Source organism: Cavia porcellus, unplaced genomic scaffold (genome assembly GCF_034190915.1).
Source record: "Cavia porcellus strain 051 isolate PalLab524CR breed Dunkin Hartley unplaced genomic scaffold, mCavPor4.1 scaffold_6, whole genome shotgun sequence".
Classification (NCBI taxonomy): domain Eukaryota; kingdom Metazoa; phylum Chordata; class Mammalia; order Rodentia; family Caviidae; genus Cavia; species Cavia porcellus.
The window spans coordinates 95,284,043-95,308,577 of record NW_026947489.1 but is presented as its reverse complement, the minus strand read 5'-3'; the positions used below and the strand labels follow the sequence as shown (position 1 = coordinate 95,308,577).

General features: G+C 61.1%; 1 protein-coding gene across 8 annotated transcripts; it reads left to right on the top strand.

Annotated features, from left to right (window-relative positions):
• Positions 1-1,118: 1,118 nt before the first annotated feature.
• Hdac5 (histone deacetylase 5) lies at positions 1,119-24,520 on the top strand. Of its 8 annotated transcripts, none has more exons than XM_013148179.2 (27): positions 1,119-1,276; positions 4,954-5,166; positions 8,711-8,782; positions 16,624-16,874; positions 16,968-17,115; positions 17,174-17,303; positions 17,457-17,587; positions 17,673-17,819; positions 17,905-18,017; positions 18,126-18,257; positions 18,351-18,573; positions 19,418-19,620; positions 19,759-20,040; positions 20,316-20,481; positions 20,669-20,802; positions 20,907-21,027; positions 21,102-21,151; positions 21,243-21,350; positions 21,693-21,748; positions 21,837-21,924; positions 22,648-22,767; positions 22,863-22,960; positions 23,126-23,244; positions 23,772-23,905; positions 23,999-24,083; positions 24,174-24,336; positions 24,411-24,520. In XM_013148179.2, exons 2-27 carry the CDS (start codon positions 5,145-5,147, stop codon positions 24,448-24,450), a joined length of 3,336 nt encoding a protein of 1,111 aa, XP_013003633.1. In that variant the 5' UTR covers positions 1,119-1,276; positions 4,954-5,144; the 3' UTR covers positions 24,451-24,520. The 8 variants fall into 8 exon arrangements, with proteins under 8 accessions (XP_013003633.1, XP_005001955.1, XP_013003632.1 ...); XM_005001898.3 differs by having other exon boundaries at positions 16,621-16,874; positions 17,189-17,303; XM_013148178.2 differs by having other exon boundaries at positions 16,621-16,874.
• Positions 24,521-24,535: the final 15 nt, after the last annotated feature.

Genomic DNA, 24,535 nt, shown 5'->3' with positions numbered 1-24,535 from the left:
GCCTGGACTACACAGCAACCCAGTCTCAAAAAACCAAAAAACCCAAACAAAGAAGAAAGATTTTAGATCTACAAGAAGCTTGCAAAATAAAGATAAGCACATTGGGATTTATTTTTCTGGGATTTTTACATGCACTTGTATACAGACCCAGGACATGAATCTTCCGAGTTGTTTACCATATCTGACTTGGATTTCTTTTCCCTTCTCTTTCTTTTCAGTGCTGGGGACTGAACCCAGGACCTTCACACTGAGCCACGTGGCCAGTCCTTTTCCAAGAAGTGGTCTGTGTTGCTAAGTCCTGAGGTTGCATAGGCTGGGTTCTAACTTGGCACTGTCCTGCCTCAGCCTCCCAGAATCCTGGGGTATGCACCAACAGGCCTGGCTTTTTTTTTTTTTTTTTTTTTTTTAATTTACAAGGAATTGAATTTAGGAGCTTGCACTTGCCAGGCAGGTGCTGTGCTGCTGAGCTATATGCCTAGCCTTGGCTCAGCTGCTTTTTTTTTTTTTTTTTTTTTAACTTTTTATCGGTACCGGGGATCAAACTCACGACTGCCTGCTTGCAAGGCAGGCGATTATGCCGCTGAGCTAAATCCCCAATCCCTTCTTTTTGTTTTTTGAGATAGCATTTTGCTTTGCAGTCCTGGCTGGCTTCAGACTCGAGATGGTCTTGCCTTAGTTTCCCATGGTGAGATTTCCCCAGTATCACTGTGCTGGGATATGGCTACTTTTGACTGTGATATATGACAGCTCCTGAGCACCTTCCAGGTCAATCAACACAATTACCACCCCCTAGGGCGTTGAGCCCCTGGCCTGGTTTCACTAAACTGCTCTGCAGCCGCACACTGTGATGCACACTGTAATTTCAGGGTTCACGGCTGTTGGGGCAGGGACCCCATCTCTGTAAATTACCCCATACGGAGGTGGGCTGTCGCCAACATTTGGGGACACTACCTGCAAGCACCTTTATAACTAAGGAGCACAGTGCCGTTTGTCTCCTAGGAATGCGCTTGTGTCATCCCTGGGACGTCCAGGCCCGCGGGGTCCCCGTCCAGCGTGGCCGCGCGGTCCCTTTAAGACAAGGGCGGGGCGGGGCGCACTATTTTTAGCCCGGCGGGGTCACGTGACGCAGTGACGTAGCTGAATGTTGTTGTTGGTGGCGGCGGCGAGCGCAGCCCAGCGCCGCGAAGATGGAGGAGCCGTCGAGGGGACGCTGTCGCCGTTGTCGCCGCCACTGCTGCCGCGGTCGCCCGCGGGCCCGGAGCGTGAGCCACCGGGGGTGAGCGGCCCGACCCCGACCCACGACCCCTGACTCCAGCGCCGACCCCGACTCCAGCCGCGCGCAGGCCCCTCCCCCCGCGCTCCCCGCCCCCCTCCCCGCGAGGTCCCGTCTGAGCCGAGCCGAGCCGTGCCGAGCGGAGCCGAGCCGAGCCGAGCCGAGCCCCGGCCTCTCCCGAGCAGGCCGGGTCTGGGTGGAGCCCGGCTCCGGCGGGTCTGCGCCCCCGTCCGTGCGGCCCGCCACTCGCTGGGGGTCTGCGGTCCCACCCCGCCGGGCCTGGGTCTGCCGCTGGGCACGGTCTCGGCCTGGGGGCGCGGTGCTACGGGTGGAGTGACCTCCCGAGCCCCGCCCGCCTCCCCTCCCCTCCTCTCCTCTCGTCTCCTCTCCCCTCTCCTCTTGCTCCGCCCGAACCGCAGTGACGGGGGGGGGGGGTATGAGGGACCCCGCTGCGGCGGCGCCCGCGTGCGGGCCTGCGCTCAGCTCCGGGCGTGGGGGCCGTGGTAGCTGCTGCGGGTCCCTAGGAGGGCGGGAGGTGCAGGTCACGGGAACAAAAGGAGGTCGATGGCGAGCTGAAGTCCCGTCCCCAGGCGCTCCCGTCCCGCTGTCTGCAAGATGGGTCCCGGGGCTCGGCCTTGCCCCGGGCAGTCGCGTGGGGCCTGGGGTGTAGGCAGCAGGACCCCGAGTTTCCCTGTCCCAGGCGCAGGATATCAGGCATGCAGGCTGCTGCTGGTGGGCGCCTTGGCTCCGTCCCCCTTTCCTCCCGCTCCCGTCTGCTCCCTGCCCTCTCCTGGCCCCGTTGCTCTCTTGCCCTTGGCCTAGCCCGTCTTAGGCCGGAGGGGCCCCAGGCTCCCCAGTCGCAGAGTCCGCACACGGACAGGGCCGATGTCAGGCGCAAGGAAGGCGCACGGAGAAGCAAGGAAGGAGAGGCGTCCTCCGCGGGCAGTATCGCCTCACCCCCTGCCCCTGCATCCCTACTTTGGCTGAATCCTAGAATCTGGAGAGGATAGGTGTCACATGCCGCACCCACCCCAAGGAGCTGCAGGGATACCGCTCTGCGTAGCTGTCCGGGCGGTATCCTGGCAGGGCCAGGGCTGGGCCGGGGTCGTTTGTGTTTGTGCGGGGCGCAGAGGGCCAGCACCGGCGCTAGGGTAGTGCTCAGTACCAGCTGCTGTTTAATGATTAATTCTTTCTACTCGCATCCCGGGAGGAGGGCTGTCTGGGACGCGCACCCGCCAGCCAGGCAGCACCCAAAGGGAGGAGGGAGAGGAGGGGGGGCGGGTCCTGGCATCGCAGCGCCGGGCTTGCTTATGAATGAAAACCTGCTGCAGCCCGCGAGGGGCCTATGAGCCGACTCCAGCTGATGAAACTTTCTCTGCCTTTCTCCTTGTTTCCACCTCGCTGCCGGCCCGGCTGTGTGGGAAGGGAAGCCTGTCTAGTGGTGCGGGGAGGGGGCTCTGGCCGCGTGAGGTTTCAGAGCATCCGGACCCCCTTCCCTGCCCTGCCCTCTGCCTCCTCCGCCTCCCCCTCCTCCTCCTCCTGTCCTCCGGTCCCCTCCCCCACTTTTCTCGAAATAGCAGCCTCCTCCATCTGGCTGGTGCAGATGCCTGGAGCTGCGTGTGAGCAGACAAACAGAAATGGGCTGATCTCAGGAATGAATTTGTCAGCCTGGTGCCTCGCTTCCTTGTCTGTGCCCCCCTTTTCTTGCTGGGGCCTGCCAGGCTCTGAGCCTGGGGGATTCTTATGTGGCGCTGAGGGGCTGTATGCTGGGGGAGCAGTCTGCTGTGGCCCTGAGTCAGGCGGGGTTTCGGAAGAAGCCCTCGGGACCTCGGTGGCTGTCTAGGCTCCATGTTCCTGATCCAGCTTCTGTGGCCACAGAGTTGGCCTAGGCACCCCATGATGGTGGCTTTTAGGGTAGAGCTGGGATACTGGGAGGTGTGTGTTGCCCAGGCCCTGGGGTGACATCGAGGGACACTTGGGAGTCGTGAGGGAGCTGTTTGAGGGACCAGGATCCAGTAGCACCTGGTGAATGCCGGCCTTTGGGTGCTGCCTGGCTCCTCCCAAGTCTTCGAGTTTCTCTGCTCATGAATGGGGTGGGGGCGTCTCCCTAGCCCAGCCCTAGGCTTGACAGCCCAGCAGGCTTGAACCACAGGTTATGTGGCTAGGTTCCCACGGGATGTCTCAGTGGGAGAGGAAGGTGGGTCTGGATCCCAGAGGGGTGAGAAAGGGCTGGCCACTAGTGAGGGGAGGTAGCCCCTATCAGACCTTGGGCACTATTGCTTAGGGGACTGTAGTGGCTTTTCAGTGCCACATATGCTGTCCCCACTGTCCCAAGACCTAGTCACAATAGCAAGCCATCTGCAGAGGTAGGTGCCAGCTGCTCTGGTCTCAAAGCCAGCACACCCTCTGTCCCCTGCTGCTCCAACCCAGACAGGAGACTGCTCCCTATCTGACCGTTCCTTGTTGGGACAGGCTATTCTTGGCTTTGTGCCTGGGGAGCCCTGGTTGGTAGCCAAGTGCAGTGGACACCCAGCAGTAGGGACAGAGAAACAGATCTGGGTCCTCAGTGACTGAGGATGGTGGGTACAGGGCTGCCCTCAGTTTCTGGCTCTTTGGAGGTGGGTGGCCCCTTTGCCTAGCCAGCTGTGGGAATCTCCAAACCTGTGCTCCCTGGCCCATGGGGAGGGGTGTGAGTGGACCTGGCGCCAGGTCTCTGTGGGCCTGGGCTGAACTCCTGCCCACGCGGGCTGGCACTGCCCAGGTTCCTGGCCCCCACCTGCAGCATTCCTGAGTGTGGCTCCAGTCCTGGCAGTCTCCTGTGTCTTTAACCTTTACCTGGCCCTGACCCCAGGTGCTCTGCCTCTGCAGACCAAGGTCCAGGTTTGTGGGTTGCAGGGGACAGGAACAGAGACCCCAGGTCTTCTGTGGCAGATAGCCTGACTTCAGGGCTCCACACAGACCCCATTCCTGAATGTGCTGGTGCTAACGACCCATCAGGCTGGGAGTTGGGGTGTATGTGGGGGGTGAGTTGCAACCTCCTGGATCCCCCCCCCCTCTGTTCCTGGGGATGGGGGCTGACCTCAGGTAAAGGCCAGGCTGAGATCACGTCTGGGTGGCCCAGGTGGTTGCGGCCCAGTGTCTGAGGTTGACTTGCAGCAGGGTGGGGGCAGGTTGCTGAGCCCAGAGTCCTCTGGGCCTTCGGGACCTTTAGGTGGCTCAGTACACACAGGAAAAGGGAAAAGGTGGCCCTTGTTCTGGAGTCAAGCCGAGGCTGGGCAGGGGGGATTTCATTCCTCTGCAACACAACACGAGGAGGCCCTGGGTTGGGGCTGGACCCCTAGGCTGGGTGCTGGCTCTGGGACAGTCTGTGACCCCTGGACTGAGGACAGAAGCTCAGGCCCTGCCCATACGGAATGGAAAGGGACAGAAGTGAGTCTGTCCTTCCAGGTCAGGTGGGCCCAGGTGCATGGGAGGAAGATGACTCCAGGACTGGCAGAAGTACCAGCCACAGACATTGACTGAAGTCTTGGCTGTTCCTTCTGTTGAGCACCTAGGGTCTTGCCAGCTAGGAGGAGAGAAGAGCAGGGTTTGGCCTGCTTGGCGAGCCCCCAGCGTCCTGTAGATGTCTCCTACCTGGGTGTCCCATGTCCACATCCCACTCTAACTCTGCCTCTCCCCAGGGATGCTGCCTTGAGCGCCTGATCGCCTCAGCCGGAGGATGGCCTTGGATGGGCAGTAGAGGCGCGGTGGCCCCGGGCTCCTGTCCCATCAGTCTGTCTATTGTCGTCTGTCTCTCTTGCCATCACCACAGCTCCACCTGCTCCCGGCCCGGCCCGGTGCTCCCTTGGCTTCCTGTGGGCCCAGAGCCGGCATGAACTCTCCCGCCAAGTCTGGTAAGGGCAGTGCCAGAGGGTTGGGCAGCGTGGCTTCTTGTTGGCTTGTTGGCCATACCCCCAGGCTGAGGGGCCAGGAGGGGAGGAGCAGCGCTGTAAGGACAGACAGAGGCCGGCCAAGGTCGACTGGGGAGCCAGCATTTTCAGCATGGGGTCTGCATCCTCAAGTGCTTGTTGCCTGTCAGGGATGAGTGCCTACACTTGGGTGTGTGGCATGAGCCCAGTTGGGGCGCTGAGTTTGCAGGGGTCTTGGCTGTCTGTACTGCCCTGCCCAGGTAGCCTCGCCCCTTCCCCTTGGACTATGGACATGGCAGAGTCCTCCTTGGGGTCTTGATGTTTCCTGTTCTCCAGACCTCAGGACTCGGCCCAGTGCTGTTGCAGGACTCGCTGGGGGATGGGAGTGCTGTATGTGGTAGTGGCTGGGTGACCAAGCCGGACCCTTGGGGTACCAGGAGGGCCATGGATCAGTGTGAAGGGATGGTCACTGCCCTGGCTGTGTCCTGTGCAGTGTGGACAGCTGGACGTCACCTTGCCCAGCTTTAGCCCTGCATGACCCCCACACCCTCTCTGGGGTGTGCAGTGGTTTCTTTTGGAGATAGGAAGCTGGGGCTGGGGAGGGAAGCCCATTGCCATGTCCCCCCTTCCCTGCTCCCTATGCCCCGGGGGCTGCCAGTGGGCTCCCAGGCCCTAACTGCTGTGTCCTCTTAATGGGCTTGACAGGGGACAGGGTTGCTGGGGTGTCTCTCAGGCCTGCCCGTCTCTGCTGGCTCTGCCCTTGTGGTCAGGCTGCCTGGTGGTTGCACCAGCCACACCTCTGGGCTGAGACTGACCCCTGGGTGTGGCCCCAGCTTGGCCAGGGTGAGGAGGGAGCCTGAACCCAGCTGCTGGTGGCTGGGAGAGGAATTGCATTTGCTTCTTACTGATTTGCTGGGGCTTTGAGCATGGAGGCCCTCGTGTGGTGGGCTCTGAACTCCTGCGAGGGCCTGGTGGCCACTGACTGAGCCAGGCAAGGTTCAGGCAGGATGTGGCAACAGGACCCTGGGAGCGCGGAGGCTTCTGCTGTTTGGCTTGGCTCTTAACAGGCTACTGATTGGTTGGTTCCCCATGACTAGAGGGCAGAGGCCATAGAGCAGGCCTGGGAAGTGGGTATCTCAGCATAGAGCTCCTGGTTGGTGAGTCCTTGCCAGGACCCCTCACCTCCCATGCAGGGCATGCAGGGACATGGAAGCAGTGTTGGCGGGGTCCTGGCAAGGCTCAGTTGTGCATGGTGTGGACCTTACTTGGGCCCATGTGACCCTGAAGTCGGCAGGGGCCACCTGTTTCCTGGGAGCTCTTTGCTGGCTCTGGGGTGTGGACCTTGGTCATGCCTGTCCCAGGCTGTGGCCCAGAGGAGAATGCACACTTGGCCTGCCAGCTAGTCTGGGAGGTGGCAGATGCCCACGAGAGATAGCCAGGCTCCTGTCCTTGGTGTGGGCGGGAGGTGTGCGTGATGACACCTGTCTGCCCAGCACCACCTACTACCTTCCACTTTCTCTCCTTCCCTTTCGCTGAGAGAGGTAGCACCCCCTCCTTTCTGGGTGCCCGGAGAAAGTGGGGCACAGGTACAGGAGGGGGGCAGGTACCTCGGTGTCCCTGTGCCAGCCCCACCTGCCCTTGGTACCCTGCGAGGGCAGTTGCCACCTGAGGAGGGCAGGTAGGTCGGTACCAGTGGGGGCTCCCTCCTCCCTGCCCAGAGGACTCTGGGAGTCGGCCCTGGCAATGGGCAGATCTGCCTATGTGGCCCCTGCTGGGAGCCCCACAGCCTCTGGTGCCCTACCTTCTGTCTGTCTTCCCATCTGCTGGCCTGCAGCTCTGGGCCCACTTACTGTCCAGGAGCTGAACTCACAGGGAGCCCCAGCCAGCTGTCCCAGCCCTCCCAGTTGTGCCTAGCATAGGCAGTGGAGTCCTGGAGGTTGGGTCTGCTGCCCCACCCTTTTGGGCTCCCTTGGGTCTCTACCTCTTACCCTGGGCAGGGACCTAGGTGGGGCAGGGTAGCCTGTGAGTCCCTGACCCATCACTCTTCCATGGAGTCTGCCTTGGTTGAGGAGTGTTGGCACCTGCTTGGTTCCTGGTCCCCACCTGGTTCCTGCCATGCTGTCACCTCTGTCTAAGCCTGGGGGACAGCTGCCTCTGCCTCTTGATCTGTCCCTGTGGCCTCCCCTCAAGGAGGAACCCCAGTTCTAGCCCTGGCTGGCGAGAGTTAGAGCCACCATGTCCTCACTTGGTCAGCACCTTCCAGCTTCTGATGGGAGGGTGAGGTCACCAGTGCAGGGAGAGGACAGGTGTCCCTGGCTTCATGCCTGGGGTCAGGGGCAAGGAGGAGCCCAGAGGGGGCCTCAAAATAGTAACTGTGACGTTGGAGGAGGGGGATGTAAACCAGGAATAATTAAGCTATTAAAAGGCTCCGGGGAGGTCAGGGGTCAGGTGTGGTGCAGGGTATGCCCAGGGCAGTTCTGTTGGCCCTGGGTCCCTGTAGCTCTCAACAGAGGCCCCAGGTGGCCCCTTGTGCCCCTCACAGGAGGCCATGGACAGGGTGGTTAGAACTCAGGTGCATGCTTTAGGTCAGTCTCCTGACCCTGTCGTGTGATCCTGGGCAAGTGACGGTACCTCAGTTTCCCCATCTACAGCTGTCTCCTGAGGTCATCACGCAGGGAAAATGAGATGCTGTGTATGCCCTGCTCTCCCTGGAAGGGAAGGCCCCAGGGCTGCTGAGAGGATTGTGGGAAAGCCAGGGTCCCTGTCCTTCCCGCCCAGGCTGTGGTCCCTGCTCCCTCCCAGCCTTGTGCAGAGGAAGATCTGTGTAGAGGAAGGGCTCTAGGAAGTTTAGGCCAAGTGGTGGCTGGCATCCTGAGCCCAGTCCTGCACCTCCTTTTCATCCCTGGCGAGTGGGGGGAGTGGTGGCCCAGGGCTGGCCCGGCCCACCCAGCTTCCACCCACCGGCCATACAGCCTTGGCCCTGCGGCCCTTCACGTCTCGTTCTGTCCTGTCCAGTCCCTTCCCCTCGCTGGCGCTCCCTCCTAGGTGGAGTGCCGCCCCGCAGGGCCTTGCCAGCCGGGCTCCTGGCAGCCTGAGCTTAGAGCGCTCCACCTATTTATAGCCAGGGCCCTCCCCCAGCTGCTATTTCAGTCTCCTGCCAGCTGCCAGTGGCTCACTGTGTGAGCAGGGAGCCGGCCCTGAGCTGTCAGTGGGGTTGGGAGGGGACCAGGAGCCACCCGCCCCACCGAGCTCCTCCAGTCCCTGGAGCCAGCGGCTGCTAGGTGCGGGACGGTGATCCCCAGCTTCAAGGCCACCAGGCTCAGCTACTCAACTGTCCCTGGGCCAGCTGTCCGCAGGCTGTCCCCGAGCACCCAGGCGGATGAGGCACCTCCCCACTGTGCAGTGACCACAGGGAGTCCCTGAGCCTCGCTGCCCTTGGAGCTCCAGGGCATGCTGCTGGTGCCCAAGGCGCAGGGGCTCCTAGAGGTGCTACAGACCATCTACGAGACGGAGTCCACTCTCTCCACAGATGGCGCGCCTGGCCGGGAGCCATCCCTGGAGATCCTGCCACGGACCTCACTGCACAGCATCCCTGTGGCAGGTGAGCACCCACCATGCTGTCCGCCTGTCCCGGCCTGTGCTGGCAGCCAAGCCACTTCCCCCTCAGGTGGGGCCCATCCCAATGGCACTCAGAGATCACGCCAACCGTGGGGAGGTCAGGCCGTGCCTGCTCCTGCAGGTCCCCTCCCTGGAACCTTGTCTTCCACTGCCTGGCATCCTCTGTCCCATGGCCCCCTGGAGAACCACCCCATTGCTGGACTGGGACTTCCTGGTCAGTGACCTGTGGTCTCCAGGCCACCTGCTTCTGGGCTTGGGTGCAGGGAGCCATAGCTCCGCAGCGACCGTGGTGGCCTTCCCCACATGCATGTTACCCCAGCTGCTCTGGCCTGGTATCTGGGGGGAAGGTCTGTTGCACTGATGGGGGGCGGTTCACTGCAGCCATTGGGGTCAGGCAGGGCCAGTAGCTGGGGTGTCGGGCTCGGCATCCTGTCACTCATTCACCACCAGCCTGAGGGTGGAGAGCTGTCAGCCCAGCCCTGTTGTCCCTCGCCCTATGCCTCCATGGAGGGGACCTCCTTGGCCTGGTGTGGGGGTTGTGTACCCCCAAGCAGCCACTCCTCCCTGGTCCCTGGAACCTGTTGGCAGCACCAGGCCCTTCTGGCACAGCTGCCCCACCAGGCCGGCATCGCAGGATGCTCCCACAGGGAGGGGCTGCTGGACGCTCCCCCACAGCCTCCCTGTCAGCTGGGACCCAAGGCGTGGGCGCTGTGGGAAGTCCTGGCACTGGGCTTGTGGGTGCAGAGCCCCAGGCTGTGAATCGAGAGGTGGGGCCTGAGTCCCTGTGCATCCCTGAGACTTGGCTCTGAGCCTGGATGCTGAGGTCTGGGAAGATTCTGGAAATCCCAGACACATGGCAGGGATAGCATGCAGGGTCCCTGGGGGGTACTGGCTCGGAGTCTCTGCCAAGGCATCTCTGGGCGAAGAGGGTCTGAGGAGGCTGTTTCTCACCACCCTCATCAGGCCTGCAGCTTCAGCTCCAGCCCTGCTGCCACCCCAGGCCCCTAGAACAGTGGCTGTGTGAGTTCCCTCCTTCCGTCATGCACCATGTGCTGTCCCTGGCCCAGCACATGGCCTGAGCACCATCCCAGCTGGTCCCTTCGGGCTGGGCCTGTCCCCTTGCTTGGGCCTGCTGCCCTGGGCTTCTGTGTGCCTCTGGTCCTATCCTCCCACCCAGTGAGATGCAGGCCAGGGCTGCTGGTGAGCAGGAGGTGTGAGTCACCTCTGCATTGCCGGGAGAGGGTTAGGAATGTCCCCCGAGCTTGCGGTGCGCTGTGACGCGGGCTGGGGACAGATATAGGCCTGGGGCTTGGCTGTCTTGTATCCATGGGGTTTTTTTTTGGACTCTGGAATGTAAATACATGTTTCAAATAGAAACACGTTAACCTTTGGATTAAAGAAATATGCGTCCAAGATAAACGAGGCTGTGGCGGCCGGGAGCAGCCTGGTATTTCTCTCCTGTTCTGACCCGGCAGGATGCAGGCTCCCAGAGTCCACGGCTGGCAGCAGCACCTCTTTACTTTCTGGGTGGCAAGTGGCATGTGTTGGATGAACCCAGCCCGAAGGGTTAGAGCAGGTCCTCCAGGCAGGCCCTCCCTGCCATCCCTAGCTGCAAGCTTGGGCGCTGTTTGAATGGCAGCTTGTGCTCTGCGCTGTGTTTTGCTTTTTGTTATTTGAGATGGGCTCCTGCTATGAGGTTCAGGCTGGTCTTGAACTTGTGGCAGTCCTCTTATCTCAGCCTCCCGAGTACTGGAATAAGAGGCTTGGATCCTGCCTTGGGTTGTCCTGGTGGCTGCCAGTGCCCACTGCTGAGCACTGTGCCTGGCACCTATATGAATGGACACTGCAGTGGGTGGGGCTTGGACTCCAGACTAGTTCCCTGCTCTGTTCTCCACCCAGCCTTATGGTGCCTGAACCTCAGCAGGTCGCACAAAGGGCTAGGTGTGCCGCTGTTCCCACCTCTGAGGTCCCGGGCCTTAGCTGCCATGGCAGGGTCTTACTGGAAGTGAGACTCAGTGTGGATGTCCCAGGAGTTGTCGGCCTCCTACCCTGGACTCTGAGCTCCCTTCTGTGGACTTTGGTCTGACTGATGCCTGGGCAGTGTGAGGCATGTGAAGGGAGGCTGAGGCAGGAGGATCACAAGTTAAAGTCCAACCTAGGTAACAGCTACTTAGCAAGATGGTGTCTCAAAACATAAAAAATGGAAAGGACTGGGAAATCACTCAGCGCAGGGGCCCTGAGTCTGGTCCCCAGTACTAGGTGAGAGCATTGAAGGACCTCTGTCCCCATGCAGGGAGGGGCTCTGGATATGGATGCGCCCCTGCTTTCCCCGGTATCTCCTTATGTGGCTACATGTGTAAGGGGTTTGGGGTTGAAAGATGGAAGGGCCAGCCCAGGCAGGTGGCAAGCGTAGGGGTGCCCCAGCTCTGCCCACTGTAAGGATGTTAATAATGCATCTCACAGTGAGGAGGACCAGAGGTCTATGAATGTGATGTCACACCAGGAGGTGCAGTTTGAACTCAGGCCTCAGTGTGGGGCCCTTGGTCCATGTGGATGCTCCCTTGTAGCTTATGTTAAAGGGAGCCTTTCTGGCTCAGCCTTTCTGACGTGCCCCTGTGCCCCTGTGCCGCGTCACTGCTTAGCCATGGGAGCGTGGGTCAGATTTTAGCCTCAGCCTGCCCTGGCTCAGTCCATGGCCACACTCAGTGTGCCACTTGTGTTACCTCCATGGGGGGCCACCTTGGCACCCCACTGTATGTCCCTGGGGAGCACCGTGATCTGGGAGCTTCTGCTGTCCCGGCCCTGCTTCCTGGAACACACAATGCTGGGTGGGTGCCGGCTCTCCCTGGATGGACTTGGGCCCCAGGGAGCCGAGCCGAGTGCCACACCCTCCCTCTTGGCCTCTATCCTTGAGGCCCCAGCTGTCACTTCCCTACAACCCAGCTGCTGGACAGGGAATCAGGTTTGTGGATCGAAGGCACCACTGGAACAGCTGCCCATTGTGGCAGAGCCGTAGAGCCCGTCTGTCCCAGACTGGTGTGCATCCCCTGGACCGGCGTGGGGCACCAGGCTCGGGCTTTTCTTTTGTGTGTGTGCTAAGCCCTGTGTGGAGGGAGGAAGGGTCCATTCTTCTACCCTGTGAAGCTGGGGATCCAGTACCTGTAGGCCCTGGCGGGACGACCCTTGCTGAGAGAGGTAGCAAACCTGATCCCAGTAGTGCAGCTGTTGGGACAGGTATGTGTGGCCATGCCTGCCTAGAGCAGGTGTCCACCCCAGCAGCGGGCCACAGCGAGTGGCAGGACTTGGCCTAAAGCTTGGGACTGGCTATGCGTGGTGATGAGGCCACTGTTCTACCCTGCTGCCCAGCCGGGGCCGTGTGGCTATTAGGGTCCCGGTGGCTGTGCTCCCAGGTGTTTCCCAGGAGCTCCAGAGGGGCAGGCCTGGGGGTCCCAAACTGGTGCTGAGCCCTTCTTTGCTGTGTTTCCACCGTGTGTCACGGCTCTCCTGTCAGGCCCTGCACTGCTGGGGATTGATTGGTTTATTTTTTGATAGCTCAGGCTGGCCTTGAACTCAAAATGCTTCCCCTGCCTCAGCCTCCCAAGTGCTGGGCTTACAGGGGTGTCCACCATGCCCAACTTGGAGTTCAGGTCCTTCACAGTCGCAGTCAGACTTCCTTCCATCTGACCCCTGAGTACCGTATGCTCTAGGGGCAGCCTGGTGCTTGTCCAGATTCTAGGATCCCAGACCCCCACCCAGACTTCTGCTGCAGCTCGAGGGAAATCCAGGAATAGCCTTCGGGATCACATTTATTTTTGCTCGGTTCCTAAGACAAGGTCTCCCCTGTACTCCAGGCTGGGTGTGAACTTGCAGTGACCCTCCCGCCTCAGCTCCCAGGTCAGGGGTTAGAGGTGGCCACCACATGTGGCTTGGGGAGCATAGAGACAGGGTAACCTCCCAGGTGGCCTGGCGGTATCTCCCCCCCCCCCCAGAGTTGTGGCTCTAGGTGTCCCCACAGCACCAGTGTCACATGGCTCTGCTTACAGGAGGGGGCATGGGGCTCCAGGTGAAGGAGCCCTCACCTGTGTGGCGAGGTGGTTTCTTGGGAACAGGCCGAAAGGTTACGGTCCAGGGAGCTGCTCTGTCAATGACGGAGCTGCTCTGTCAATGGCGTCTCCAGTGCTGGTGTCCAGCAGGGCCTCGCAGGAACTTTGGGGGACGTGGTCCTGGCATGGTCTCAGGAGAGGAAGGGAGCTGGGAGCTGCAGGTGCGAGTGCAGGGCCTGTCTGGCTTGGAGCGTGTGGTGGGCCTTGTGTGTTTTAAGTGTCTCATTCTGTGCTCTTTGGAAATAGCTTTTTGGGTGCCTGGGAATGGTACTGGGCCTCTGAGGCAAATGCCCCACCTTGAGCTGCACCCTAGTCTGCAGACATAGTCCCCATTCTATGTTGCTAAGGTGACCCAGACCATGACAAGGCTGACTGCCCTGGGAGCTCAGGTGCCTGGCCACATCCTGAAGGCCTGTGGCCCTGAGAGGTAGCTGCTATGTGGTGGCTTTGCCAGTGCAGGCTCAGAGCTTAGGCACTGCATGCTGCAGTCTGGCAGCAGCTCTGCCCGCACCCCGGCCCACAGCGTTGCGGGCATTGCGCAAATTGCTGGGTGAGCACCACCAGTCTGCACACAGGGAATGCTGCCACTGCTGCCTCTCTGCTGCCTGGATTGTGGTAGAACCTGTTGGGCCAATGGCAGCCTCCCTGGTCACGTAAGAACCCAGAAATAGATCCTGGGAACCAACCACGGTGAGGATGGGTCACAGGCTGCACAGCCCACTGTGTCCACCTCCTTCCTAGCATCCCCGGGGCCAGGACAGGATAGGGACCTTTCTCCTTCTCACGGATGGGCACAGAGCAACAAAGCCCTGAGGGTACTGCCTGCGGTTGCCCTGGCCAGGAGTTCTGGGGGCCCAGAGGTCAGCTGTGGCATGCAGCCCGTCTGCCTGTGCACTCAGAGGGGCCAGGACTGCTGCAGGTTGGCACATGGGTTCTGTTTTGCTGCTGCTGGGCACCACAGTCTCCCTGAGGCACTGGGGTCGCTGCTGTGTGCAGAGTGCAGAACAGATGACCACAAATCACGTGAGAGCTGGCCACTCCGGCTAGGGCTGCTCCAAGCCCCGCTGTACCCTGTGCAGGTGCCAAGGCACCACAGCGCTCACCTCCCTGTACCCTCCTCCCTCAGCCTGAGGGCCAGGCAGGTCTGCCTGCAGTGCCACCCCAAGGTCTTCCAGGGCACTCAGGCATGGCCACCTGAGTGGCCCCGAGTTGGACTTGGGCCCTGTTGGCCCTGCTGTAGAGCTGCTTACCTCTGGCCATGCTGCCCCAGGAATCTGCCTCAGAGTCCCCAGGCTAACAGGGCTCTGAAAAGGAGTAAGGCCTGAGCTCAGTGCCTGTGGCCATCCTGGAGGACAAGGCTGCACAGCCCTGGCCACCCACTGCCGCAGCTGCGGTCAGCATGAGGCCAGCAAAAGGCAGGTCCCAATCTCCACAGCTTCTGGGTTTTGGACTCCTGGGCACTGTCAGAGCACAGCCAGGGCAGGGAGGGATGGAGCAGCCTCGCCCCACTTGGGACCTCTTCTCAGGCTTCCGGAAGGCATTTTGCTCTACAGCATCCTGCACGACCCTTGGGAGCAGCGTCCTTCTGCTGCCCCCCAGCTTCCCCAGCTTGGTTGCTTGGTTGGCCTGCTGAGAGGCTGCCTGTCACCACACCCTTGTCCCTCAACAGGTACAGGGTTTGATGGCAGCTGCTGCTCCCTGTTGTGCTTGTGCCAGGCAGGCAAGGGCGTGCCCAGAAACCAGGCCTAGGTCTTGTGCACAACAGGCAATGTTGTGGGGACTCCAAGGCTAGCCGCCTCCTTCTTGAGTCAGGGGACACAGCTATAGACCCTTGTGGTCTGAGCAGAGCCAGGTGCTGCCTGCCAGAGTCATGGTGTGCTTTAGCTCCTGAAGATTAAATCCTGTGCACCCTGGGCTTCCACTTGCTGTTGGCGGGGTGGCCCAGGCAGCCAGGGCAGCGGCCACTGTGGGACGGTAACGTCTGAGGCCATGTGCAAGGGAAGCCAGCCTACTGGCCACACTTCCCACCCGTGCAGGTCTTCTGCTAGGCACCAGGAGCTTGGACCCCTGCCTTTCCCGGGTGGGCAGCTGGCATCCGCCTCCTGCCTCCAGAACAGCAGGGTACCACCATCCGCACTTGACTGAGGAAGTGGGGTGCCAAGGCCAAGCCAGCTTTGCCTAGTGATGGAGCCCTGTTGCCTGCTTGGGTGCTTGCTGGGTGCAACCTGCCTTTTACTCTGGTCGGGGCTGCTTCCTGGAAGCTGGATTTCCAGGGAGGCGGGGAGTGCAGTGTTCCAGCATGCTCATGCGACTCCACCCCCTGGCCACATCTGGCCACTCCTGCAGATGTGGCTCTGGCCTGGTGGCCACAGAGTCGTCAGCAAGGCTGATGGGAAACCACTGAGGAATGTGCCTGGCCAGTGAGGAGTGGGTGGGGGTACAAGGGAAACTCTCAGGCCTGCTGTACACCCAGCCACTCTACTTCGAGGGCTGTTGGCCTCCTGTGGCCTTGCCCTGCCTGGCAACACCCCCAGCTCTTTCCGGCCTGCTGTGGGCTGCCAGGCAGGAGAGGCCTGTCCCCTGCAGCTGTCTAGGATGGGGTCCTTTGCTGTCTGTAGCGTGCATGCCCCTGCGGGCTCCCTGGGCCTGGCTACAGGGAAGAGTAGAAAAGAAACCAGATAAGCTGATGCTGCCTTCTTAACTTCCTCCTCCCAGGCCCGCTTCCTGCCTGCCTTTCCTGCTGGGCCGGGCTTGGGGCTCCCTACTGGTGTGGTGTTTGCCCAGTAGCCTTAGCAACCACAAGGCCTTTTGTGCAAGTGACCAGGGGATAGTGTTCAGGCTGAGGCCCAGCCTCCCCATGCGTCCACTAGGTGGGAGCCACCTATGTCCCTGGAACCCTCAGCCCACTGTCCATGATGGGGCCTCTACTCACCTGTGACACCTTGTGCATTGGGATGGGGCCCCCTTGCTCTGCTTCCTGTCCCATTCCCTCTTTTTCCTGTCCCCTCCCTGCAACACAGCTGCTGCTTGGCTGGCTCTATATATAGCTCGGTTCACGGTAATTACAATAAAACTGTTGAAAGGAGATAATCTAGCAGAGGAAGCCACCCCACTCCCAGCCCCTCCCCTGGCTGGGCTGTGTGACCCTTCCCCTATTTGCATCCCCCCTCCTGTCCCTGTCAGGCTGATGGAGATGGAGAGGGTGGGGCCTGCAGGATGCATCCCCAGGATGGGATTCACCCGACACCCCAGCTGCTGGCCGCAGCAGCTCTGGAGCTGCTGATCTGTGCCTCATTTTCTCTTCTGGTGTAGGCTTTGGTGGGGGCATGGTGTTGAGAGATCAGGAGAAGGCGCAGGAAAGTGAGCAAAGCTGCAACGTTTTTGGGGGTTTTTGGTTTTTGTTACAAGGTCTCACCATGTAGCTCAAGCTGGCTTTGAACTTACTATGTAGCCCAGGCTGGCCTCAAATTTGTGATCCTCCTGCCTCAGCCTCTTGAGTGTGGGGGATGGCACCCAGAGCCCTGTGCTTGCCAAGGCTACGCTACTCCCAGCTGTACCTGGCTCTGTGCGTACTTCCTTCCCATAATCCAGGGCACCATCTCATCTCCTCATGCGGGTAGACAACAGCATCCTGAGAGCGTCCTGACACCTATGCTGCACCCTGGGTCTGGGTCATCCTGCCCAGCACCTACCAAGCTGTCTCCTCTTGTGTCCACAGTAGAGGTGAAGCCGGCACTGCCTGGGACCATGCCCAGTACCATGGGCCCTGGGGTGCGGCGGGGGCTGCCGGCCGGGGCTGTGGAGCCTGTGGACCCCACAGACCCCGTGATGCGGGAGCGGCAGCTGCAGCAGGAGCTGGCAGCCCTGAAGCAGCAACAGCAGCTGCAGAAGCAGCTTCTGTTCGCCGAGTTCCAGAAGCAGCATGCACACCTGACTCGGCAGCACGAGGCACAGCTGCAGAAACACCTGCAGGTGGGCGTGGGGTGGCCAGGCCCTGTTCTGCCCTGCCCTGCTTGCTGCCCATACCTGCTCACGCCGCCTCCCGCTGCCTCTGCCCACCTGCAGCAGCAGCAGCAGGAGAGACTGGCAGCCCAGCGGCAGCGAGACCTGGAGCAGCAGCGGCAGCGGGAACAGCAGCAGCAGGAGGAGCTGGAGAGGCAGCGGCTGGAGCAGCAGCTGGTGGTCCTGCGCCATAAGGAGAAGAGCAAAGAGAGTAAGGGCCGGGGGCATGGGTGGCGGCAGGGTCCCACCTGGCCCCGAACCCAGCTCAGTGGCCCCACCCGCAGGTGCCATTGCCAGCACCGAGGTGAAGCTGCGGCTGCAGGAGTTCCTCCTGTCCAAGTCGAAGGAGCCCACGCCAGGCGGCCTCAACCATTCCCTCCCTCAGCACCCCAAGTGCTGGTAATGCTGGGGGCAGGGGCAGGGTCCTACCAGGGTGGCCTCACCCATCCCCCGGAGATGCTCAGGACCAGTCCCTGTCCCTGTGCCCAAGGGGCCGCCCCTGCCTGTCCCCGCTGGTGGGCTGGGCGTGGGGTGACAGGTCTGCCCCCCCAGGGGAGCCCACCACGCTTCTTTGGACCAGAGCTCCCCTCCCCAGAGCGGCCCCCCCGGGACACCTCCCTCCTACAAGCTGCCTCTTCTGGGGCCGTACGACAGCCGTGATGATTTCCCCCTGCGCAAGACAGGTAAGTGGTAGCAGAGGGGTAGTCCTGGGGGGACTGGTTCCAGTGGACGTAGCCATGGCCATGCTGAGTCCTCCATGTCCCACAGCCTCAGAACCCAACCTGAAAGTGAGGTCAAGGCTAAAGCAGAAGGTAGCTGAGCGGAGAAGCAGCCCCCTGCTGCGCCGCAAGGATGGGACTGTTATCAGCACCTTTAAGAAGAGAGCCGTGGAGATCACAGGCACCAGCCACGGGGGTGAGGGCTTCATGGGTCCAGGTTCTGGAGGGCCTGGGAATGGGTGGCCTGGAGCAGGCCCCAGTGACAGCTGCTTCTTCTATAGTGTCATCCGTGTGTAACAGTGCACCTGGCTCTGGCCCCAGCTCTCCCAACAGCTCCCACAGTACCATCGCTGAGAATGGCTTTACGGGCTCAGTCCCCAACATCCCCACAGAGGTACCCAGGGAGACATGCAGCCCCAGGCGCCTAACCAGGCCCCTGCCCATCCAGAGAGTTGTGGGGGATTGGGGTTATGCTGCCCTCACGCTCCCTCTTGTTCATCAGATGCTCCCCCAGCACCGGGCCCCCACCCTGGACAGCTCCCCCAACCAGTTCAACCTCTACTCATCTCCCTCTCTGCCCAACATTTCCCTTGGGCTGCAGCCCACAGTGACCGTCACCAACTCGCACCTCACAGTAAGTGCTGGGACCATGGCCCTCCCAGGGCTGGGTCACGGAGGGCAGCCGGGGCTCCCCCTCACCCTCTCCGTGTCCTGCTCGCCCTGCCAGGCCTCCGCGAAGCTCACGACGCAGCAGGAGGCCGAGAGGCAGGCCCTCCAGTCTCTGCAGCCTGGTGGCTCGCTGACCGGCAAGTTCCTGAGCACCTCCTCCATCCCCGGCTGCCTCCTGGGTGTGGCGTTGGAGGGCGACTCGGGCTCCCACGGGCATGCGTCCCTGTTGCAGCATGTGCTGCTCCTGGAGCAGGCCCGGCAGCAGAGCACCCTTATTGCTGGTAAGGGTGCAGGGTCTGCTGCCAGCTCCTGCCTAGTGGGGACAGCTGTGCTGAGAGGTCAGAAAAGTTGGATATGTCCCTGGTACCTATAAAAAGGAAAAAGACAAAAAAAAGTTGGATGTGGAGGCTGAGGGAAGAGGATCACGATGAGTTCAAGATGTGTCTTGGGCTACTTAGTGAGACCCTACCTCAGGAAAAGCAGGGAGGAAGGAAAAAAGGAGAGGAAAGGGGTAAAAAAAGGCAAGAAATTAGTTTTATGCCGTGTGTTTAAATTATCTTCAGGGGCCGGGGATTAAGCTCAGTGGCATAAGTGCCTGCCTTGCAAGCATGTGGTTGTGAGTTTGATCCCCTGGTATGAAAAAAAGGAAAAAAAATAAATTATGCTCAGGCTGGGCATGGTGGTGCACACCTGTCATCCCAGTACTCAGGAGGATGAGGCTGGAGGGTTGTTGTGCATTCAAGGCCAGCCTGGGCTATGTAGTGAGCCCCTGACTCAAAAAACCAAAATAAAAAATAAATAATACTAAAAATCTCAGTGTGTACCAGCTATGGTCAGTGTCAGGTATTTGTCTCTATCCGCACTGTACCTGCAGTCACGGGCCAGTATAGACAGACTGTTTCCAGGCTGTGTAGCCACACAGAGCTAATGGCTATGGCACTGGGGCCATGTGCACCACAGTCATCATGAGGGTCGGTTGCTCGCAGCCCTGGGGTCCCTGGCCAGCAGATGGGACAGTGGATCTGAGGGGCACAGTGGGTGGGGCAGGGAGCTGGGCAAGGCAATGTGGTGGATTGGGGTTCACACGGGGTGGGCTGCGGGGCTCACTCTCCCCTGCCCCCACAGTGCCGCTTCATGGGCAGTCCCCCCTGGTAACCGGCGAGCGCATGGCCACCAGCATGCGGACAGTGGGGAAGCTGCCCCAACACCGGCCACTAAGCCGCACACAGTCCTCGCCGCTGCCACAGAGTCCACAGGCACTGCAGCAGCTTGTCACACAGCAGCAGTTCTTGGAGAAGCAGAAGCAGCAGCAGCTGCAGCTGGGCAAGGTACATGGGGTGGGGTGCGCACCCCTGCTTTCTCCTGGTGTTTGAGGCCAAGCCTCGCACTATCTTCCAGGCTGGCCTTGACCTTGGGCAGTTCCATTTTGGCCTCCTGCTGAGAGTGCCCCTGCCTTATGTCCCCAGATCCTCACTAAGACCGGGGAGCTGCCCAGGCCGCCCACCACACACCCTGAGGAGACCGAGGAGGAGCTTACGGAGCAGCAGGAGGCTTTGCTGGTTGAAGAGGCCCTGACAATGCCCCGGGAGGGCTCCACAGAGAGTGAGAGCACCCAGGAAGACTTGGAGGAGGATGATGAGGATCTGGAGGATGAGGAGGACTGTTATGTGCAGGTCCAGGACCCAGCAGGCAACAGTGGCTCCGAGGAGGGTCCCGACCTGGAGGAGCCCAGCACTGGCTACAAAAAGGTGCCCATCCTAACCCATCCCGTCCTTGTGTGCTGCAGTGGGGCGCGGTGGGGGTGCCTTGTCCCACTGTGTGTGTGTCAAGTCTCTGCATGTGCCGTGTGTATACACCGCCCGCTGTGGCTACGTCGCTCCATTCATAGTGGAGCAGCCCAGCGGCCTGACTCACACCGCCCCCGACTCCCACTTTCCTCAGGGGCTGGGTGACTCACATGTTCCCCTGGGCCTTGCACAGGCATTGCCTGTCCCTGGGAGCCTCACCCTCACCCTCCCTGCAGCTCTTCACAGATGCCCCGCAGCTGCCGCCCCTACGTGTGTATCAGGCGCCCCTCAGCCTGGCCACTGTACCCCACCAGGCCCTGGGCCGCACCCAATCCTCGCCTGCTGCACCGGGTGGTACGAGGAGCCCCCCAGATCTGCCCACCAAGTTTCTCTTTACCACTGGTGAGTACCCACTGCTGGACATCCTCTGCTCCCCATGACTGTCAGGGTGGTGCTGCAGCTGGCTCCCTCTGCCTACTGTGTGCCAGTGGGGCCAGGGTCAGTCCGCATTGGGCAGGCTGGCCGGGTAGGCAAGGTGGAGCTGGCCCAGGGAGTGGAGGGTGGCAGCATTAATGGATTCTGTGCCCAGGCGTGGTGTACGACACCTTCATGCTAAAGCACCAGTGTGTGTGCGGGAACACGCATGTCCACCCCGAGCATGCCGGCCGCATCCAGAGCATCTGGTCCAGGCTGCAGGAGACTGGACTGCTGGGCAAGTGTGAGGTGAGGGCCCCACCATCCTGGTGGGGGCAGGGCAGTGTCCAGGGTGGTGCCAGGGACCTGGCCATGGGTTCACAGCCCCATGCAGCCTCTCCTGCCGCTCGCAGCGGGTCCGGGGCCGCAAGGCCACCCTGGACGAGATTCAGACGGTGCACTCAGAGCTGCACACACTGCTGTACGGGACCAGCCCACTCAACCGGCAGAAGCTAGACAGCAAGAAGCTGCTTGGTGAGGATGTGGCTGGGGGCGGGGCCTGGGTCTGCACAGCCCAAGAGACATGGCAGCTCTGTCCTCTCCCACAGGCCCCATCAGCCAGAAGATGTATGCTGTGCTGCCTTGCGGGGGCATTGGGGTGAGTTGCCTATACTGCCCATTTCAGGCTCTGACAGGCAGGCACAGGGCCAGCACCATCCTTCCTGTCACTGAGCCACTGTTCTGTGCAGGTGGACAGCGACACTGTGTGGAACGAGATGCACTCCTCGAGCGCTGTGCGCATGGCCGTGGGCTGCCTGCTGGAGCTGGCCTTCAAGGTGGCCTCAGGCGAGCTCAAGGTGAGGGCAGCTGTGGCCTTGGGTCCTGGGGCAGGGATGCAGCAGTCTCAGCCTTCCCTCCTGGGGTCTGTCCTCTGCATCCTCAGCCCTGGGGGCCAGGGTAAGGTAGGGACAGCCCTGGACTGCCAGAGTGCAGGGACAAAAGGGGCTGTCGACACAGGGTCCGTGCCAAGCACCTGGGGGGCCTGGGGCAGGAACCATAATAGTGCCCTGATCTCCAAGCGACTGTCTGACCCACATCCCATTTCCCACTTGGCTTCTGTTCCTTTTGTGCCCACCTCCTGACCCCTGGCCACCTTGCTGCCCTGCATCTGGCCTTGGCCCCTGCCTCTGCCTTTTCAGAATGGCTTTGCCATCATCCGACCCCCAGGACACCATGCGGAGGAGTCCACTGCCATGTAAGTGTGGCTATCCCTGTCCTCATAGCTGGGCAGCAGCAACATCCCCTCAGGTCCAGGGCTGACTGCCTTTCTCCCTGCCCCACAGGGGATTCTGCTTTTTCAACTCAGTGGCCATCACAGCCAAACTGCTGCAGCAGAAGCTGAGTGTGGGCAGGGTCCTCATTGTGGACTGGGTAGGTGTGGCTGCCAGGGGGTGAGGCAGTGACCCTCCTCCATCCTGCTGGGTTGTCAGCCAGTCCGAGGGCTGCAGAGGCCCCTCTCTGTGTTATCCTAAGGTGCCACTGCCCTTGTCCACAGGGGTCTCCCCAGCAGCCCCCAAGCCAAAGGGTTTTCAGCCTGAACCTATGGGACATTGCTGTCACCCCTGCTAGAAGCCACCTTCCCCCACCCTCCAGCCTGGGCTGACATCATGTCAGGAGCCCTCTTGGCCTCCCCAAGTGCTGGGACTAGAGGTTTCTGTGAGTGAAGGCCCCAGCAGGCCTCCCACTGAGGCCATGGAGCTGGGGAAACTGCAGCTGGTTCCCATTCACTGTGCTTGGGGAACCCACCATGAACAATCCTCAGCACCTCAAAATCTTCAGGGCTCAGCAAGTTTAAAAAGCCAGGGCACATGCTTGTCATTGTAGCTGCTGGGGAGGCTGAGGCAGCTACAATGAGTTTGACAAGGCCAACCTAGATTAGATAGGCCCTGGCAAAACAGCAAGTCAATAAAAAACATGAAATCTTAGGAGAGGGTGGGGTGCAGCTCGGCTCGGTGGTAGAGTCCTTGGTGGTAGGCACTGGATCCTGAGTTCCTTCTCCAGGGCAGAGGTAGAGAAGATGGTGAAGGTGCAGGCTGGAGCAGTGGGGCTGCCCGGGTGCAGGGCAGTGGGTCAGGCATGTACCCTGTCCCCCAGGACATCCACCACGGTAACGGCACGCAGCAGGCCTTCTACACTGACCCTTCCGTGCTCTACATCTCGCTGCACCGCTATGACAACGGCAACTTCTTCCCGGGCTCCGGGGCTCCGGAGGAGGTGCGGGGGCTGGGCTCTGGGAGGCAGAGGAGCACTAGCGGTGGGAGTCCTCACTTCCCGCTCCCCTCCCCTCACCTCTTTCCGGCCCGCGCCAGGTTGGTGGGGGCCCCGGCGTGGGGTACAATGTGAACGTGGCCTGGACTGGCGGCGTGGACCCTCCCATCGGGGACGTGGAGTACCTGGCCGCCTTCAGGTTGGGCCGTGGGGCGGGTTGTGATCTGGGGGGGGGGGTGAGGGCGTGGTCTCAATTGTGGGAGGTATGGGCCTAAGGGCGTGGTCTTGACTCCTAGCGGGTGCGGGGGCGTGGCCTTGTGGGCGGGGCATGAGGGCATGGTCCCAGCCCAGGGCCTGCTTGCAGAACAGTGGTCATGCCCATCGCCCACGAGTTCGCTCCTGATGTGGTCCTGGTCTCCGCTGGCTTCGACGCCGTGGAAGGACACTTGTCCCCGCTGGGTGGCTACTCTGTCACCGCCAGATGTGAGCCGTTAGGGAAGTGGGGAGGGAGGGCTCAGGCAGGACCACCCCGGGGCTGGGGGTACAGCAGGGATCTGTCCTGCGGCTGCAGGAGTTGGGCAGGAGGGGCTTGCTGGTTCTCAGGTTCCAGTGGAGCCTATTTTGGGCGATACAGGAGGACATGTTGGTTTTGTGTAGTTTAGTTGTTTTGCTTTTTGACACAGAAGCTCACTATGTAATTCAGAGTGGCTACACTCAACTGTGTAGCTCAGGCTGGTTTTGAACTCTCAGCTATCCTCCTGCCTCAGCTTTCCGAATGCTGGGATGACAGGCATGCCCCTATGCCTGGCAGTGGTGTCCCTTGTGCCATTACCCAGAGTGGGTTTCCCCAATGCTGTCCTTTCCTTTCTGACCCAGCCGGTAGACCTGCCCTTGGCTGTGCTTTGGTGTGGCTTTGAGTCTGCCCTAGTTCTCCAGTGTCTGCCCCACAGCCACTCCCTCTGGGTATCACCATTTCCCACTTATCCCCCCCCCACCTCCTCCCACCCCAGGCTTCGGCCACCTCACCAGGCAGCTGATGACGTTGGCAGGGGGCCGAGTGGTACTGGCCCTGGAGGGGGGCCACGACTTGACGGCCATCTGTGATGCCTCCGAGGCCTGCGTCTCTGCCCTGCTCAGTGTGGAGGTGAGGGCCGGACAGGGTCAGGCTGGGCAGTTTAGGCTGGCAAGGCGAAGCAGGAGGCCTGAGCCCTCTCCCCTGTCCTCTCCTCCCCACCAGCTGCAGCCCTTGGACGAGGCCATCCTGCAGCAGAAGCCCAACATCAATGCAGTGGCCACACTGGAGAAGGTCATCGAGATCCAGGGTATGTGGCGTTGAGCAGGGCTGGCCTGGTAAGATCTTGAGGTGCTAGGGCAGGGACCCCTGATTCCTGACCTCTGACCCTTGGGGGCAGGCAAACACTGGAGCTGCCTGCAGAGGTTCGCAGCAGGGCTGGGCCGTTCCCTGCGGGAGGCCCAGGCCAGTGAGGCAGAGGAGGCAGAGACTGTGAGTGCCATGGCGCTGCTATCTGTGGGTGCCGAGCAGGCCCAGGCCTCGACCCAGGAGCACAGCCCCAGGTGAGCATGGCTGCCCCCCCCCCACGCCTGGCCAGGCCCCCTCAAGGCCCGGGCTCAACCCTGTGTCCCTGCAGGCCGGTGGAGGAGCCCATGGAGCAGGAGCCCGCCCTATGACCCCAGCCCCGGCCTTCATCATTGTGATTTTGTTTATTTTTTCTATTAAAAACAAAAAGTCACACATTCAGCAGCGTGTGCTGTG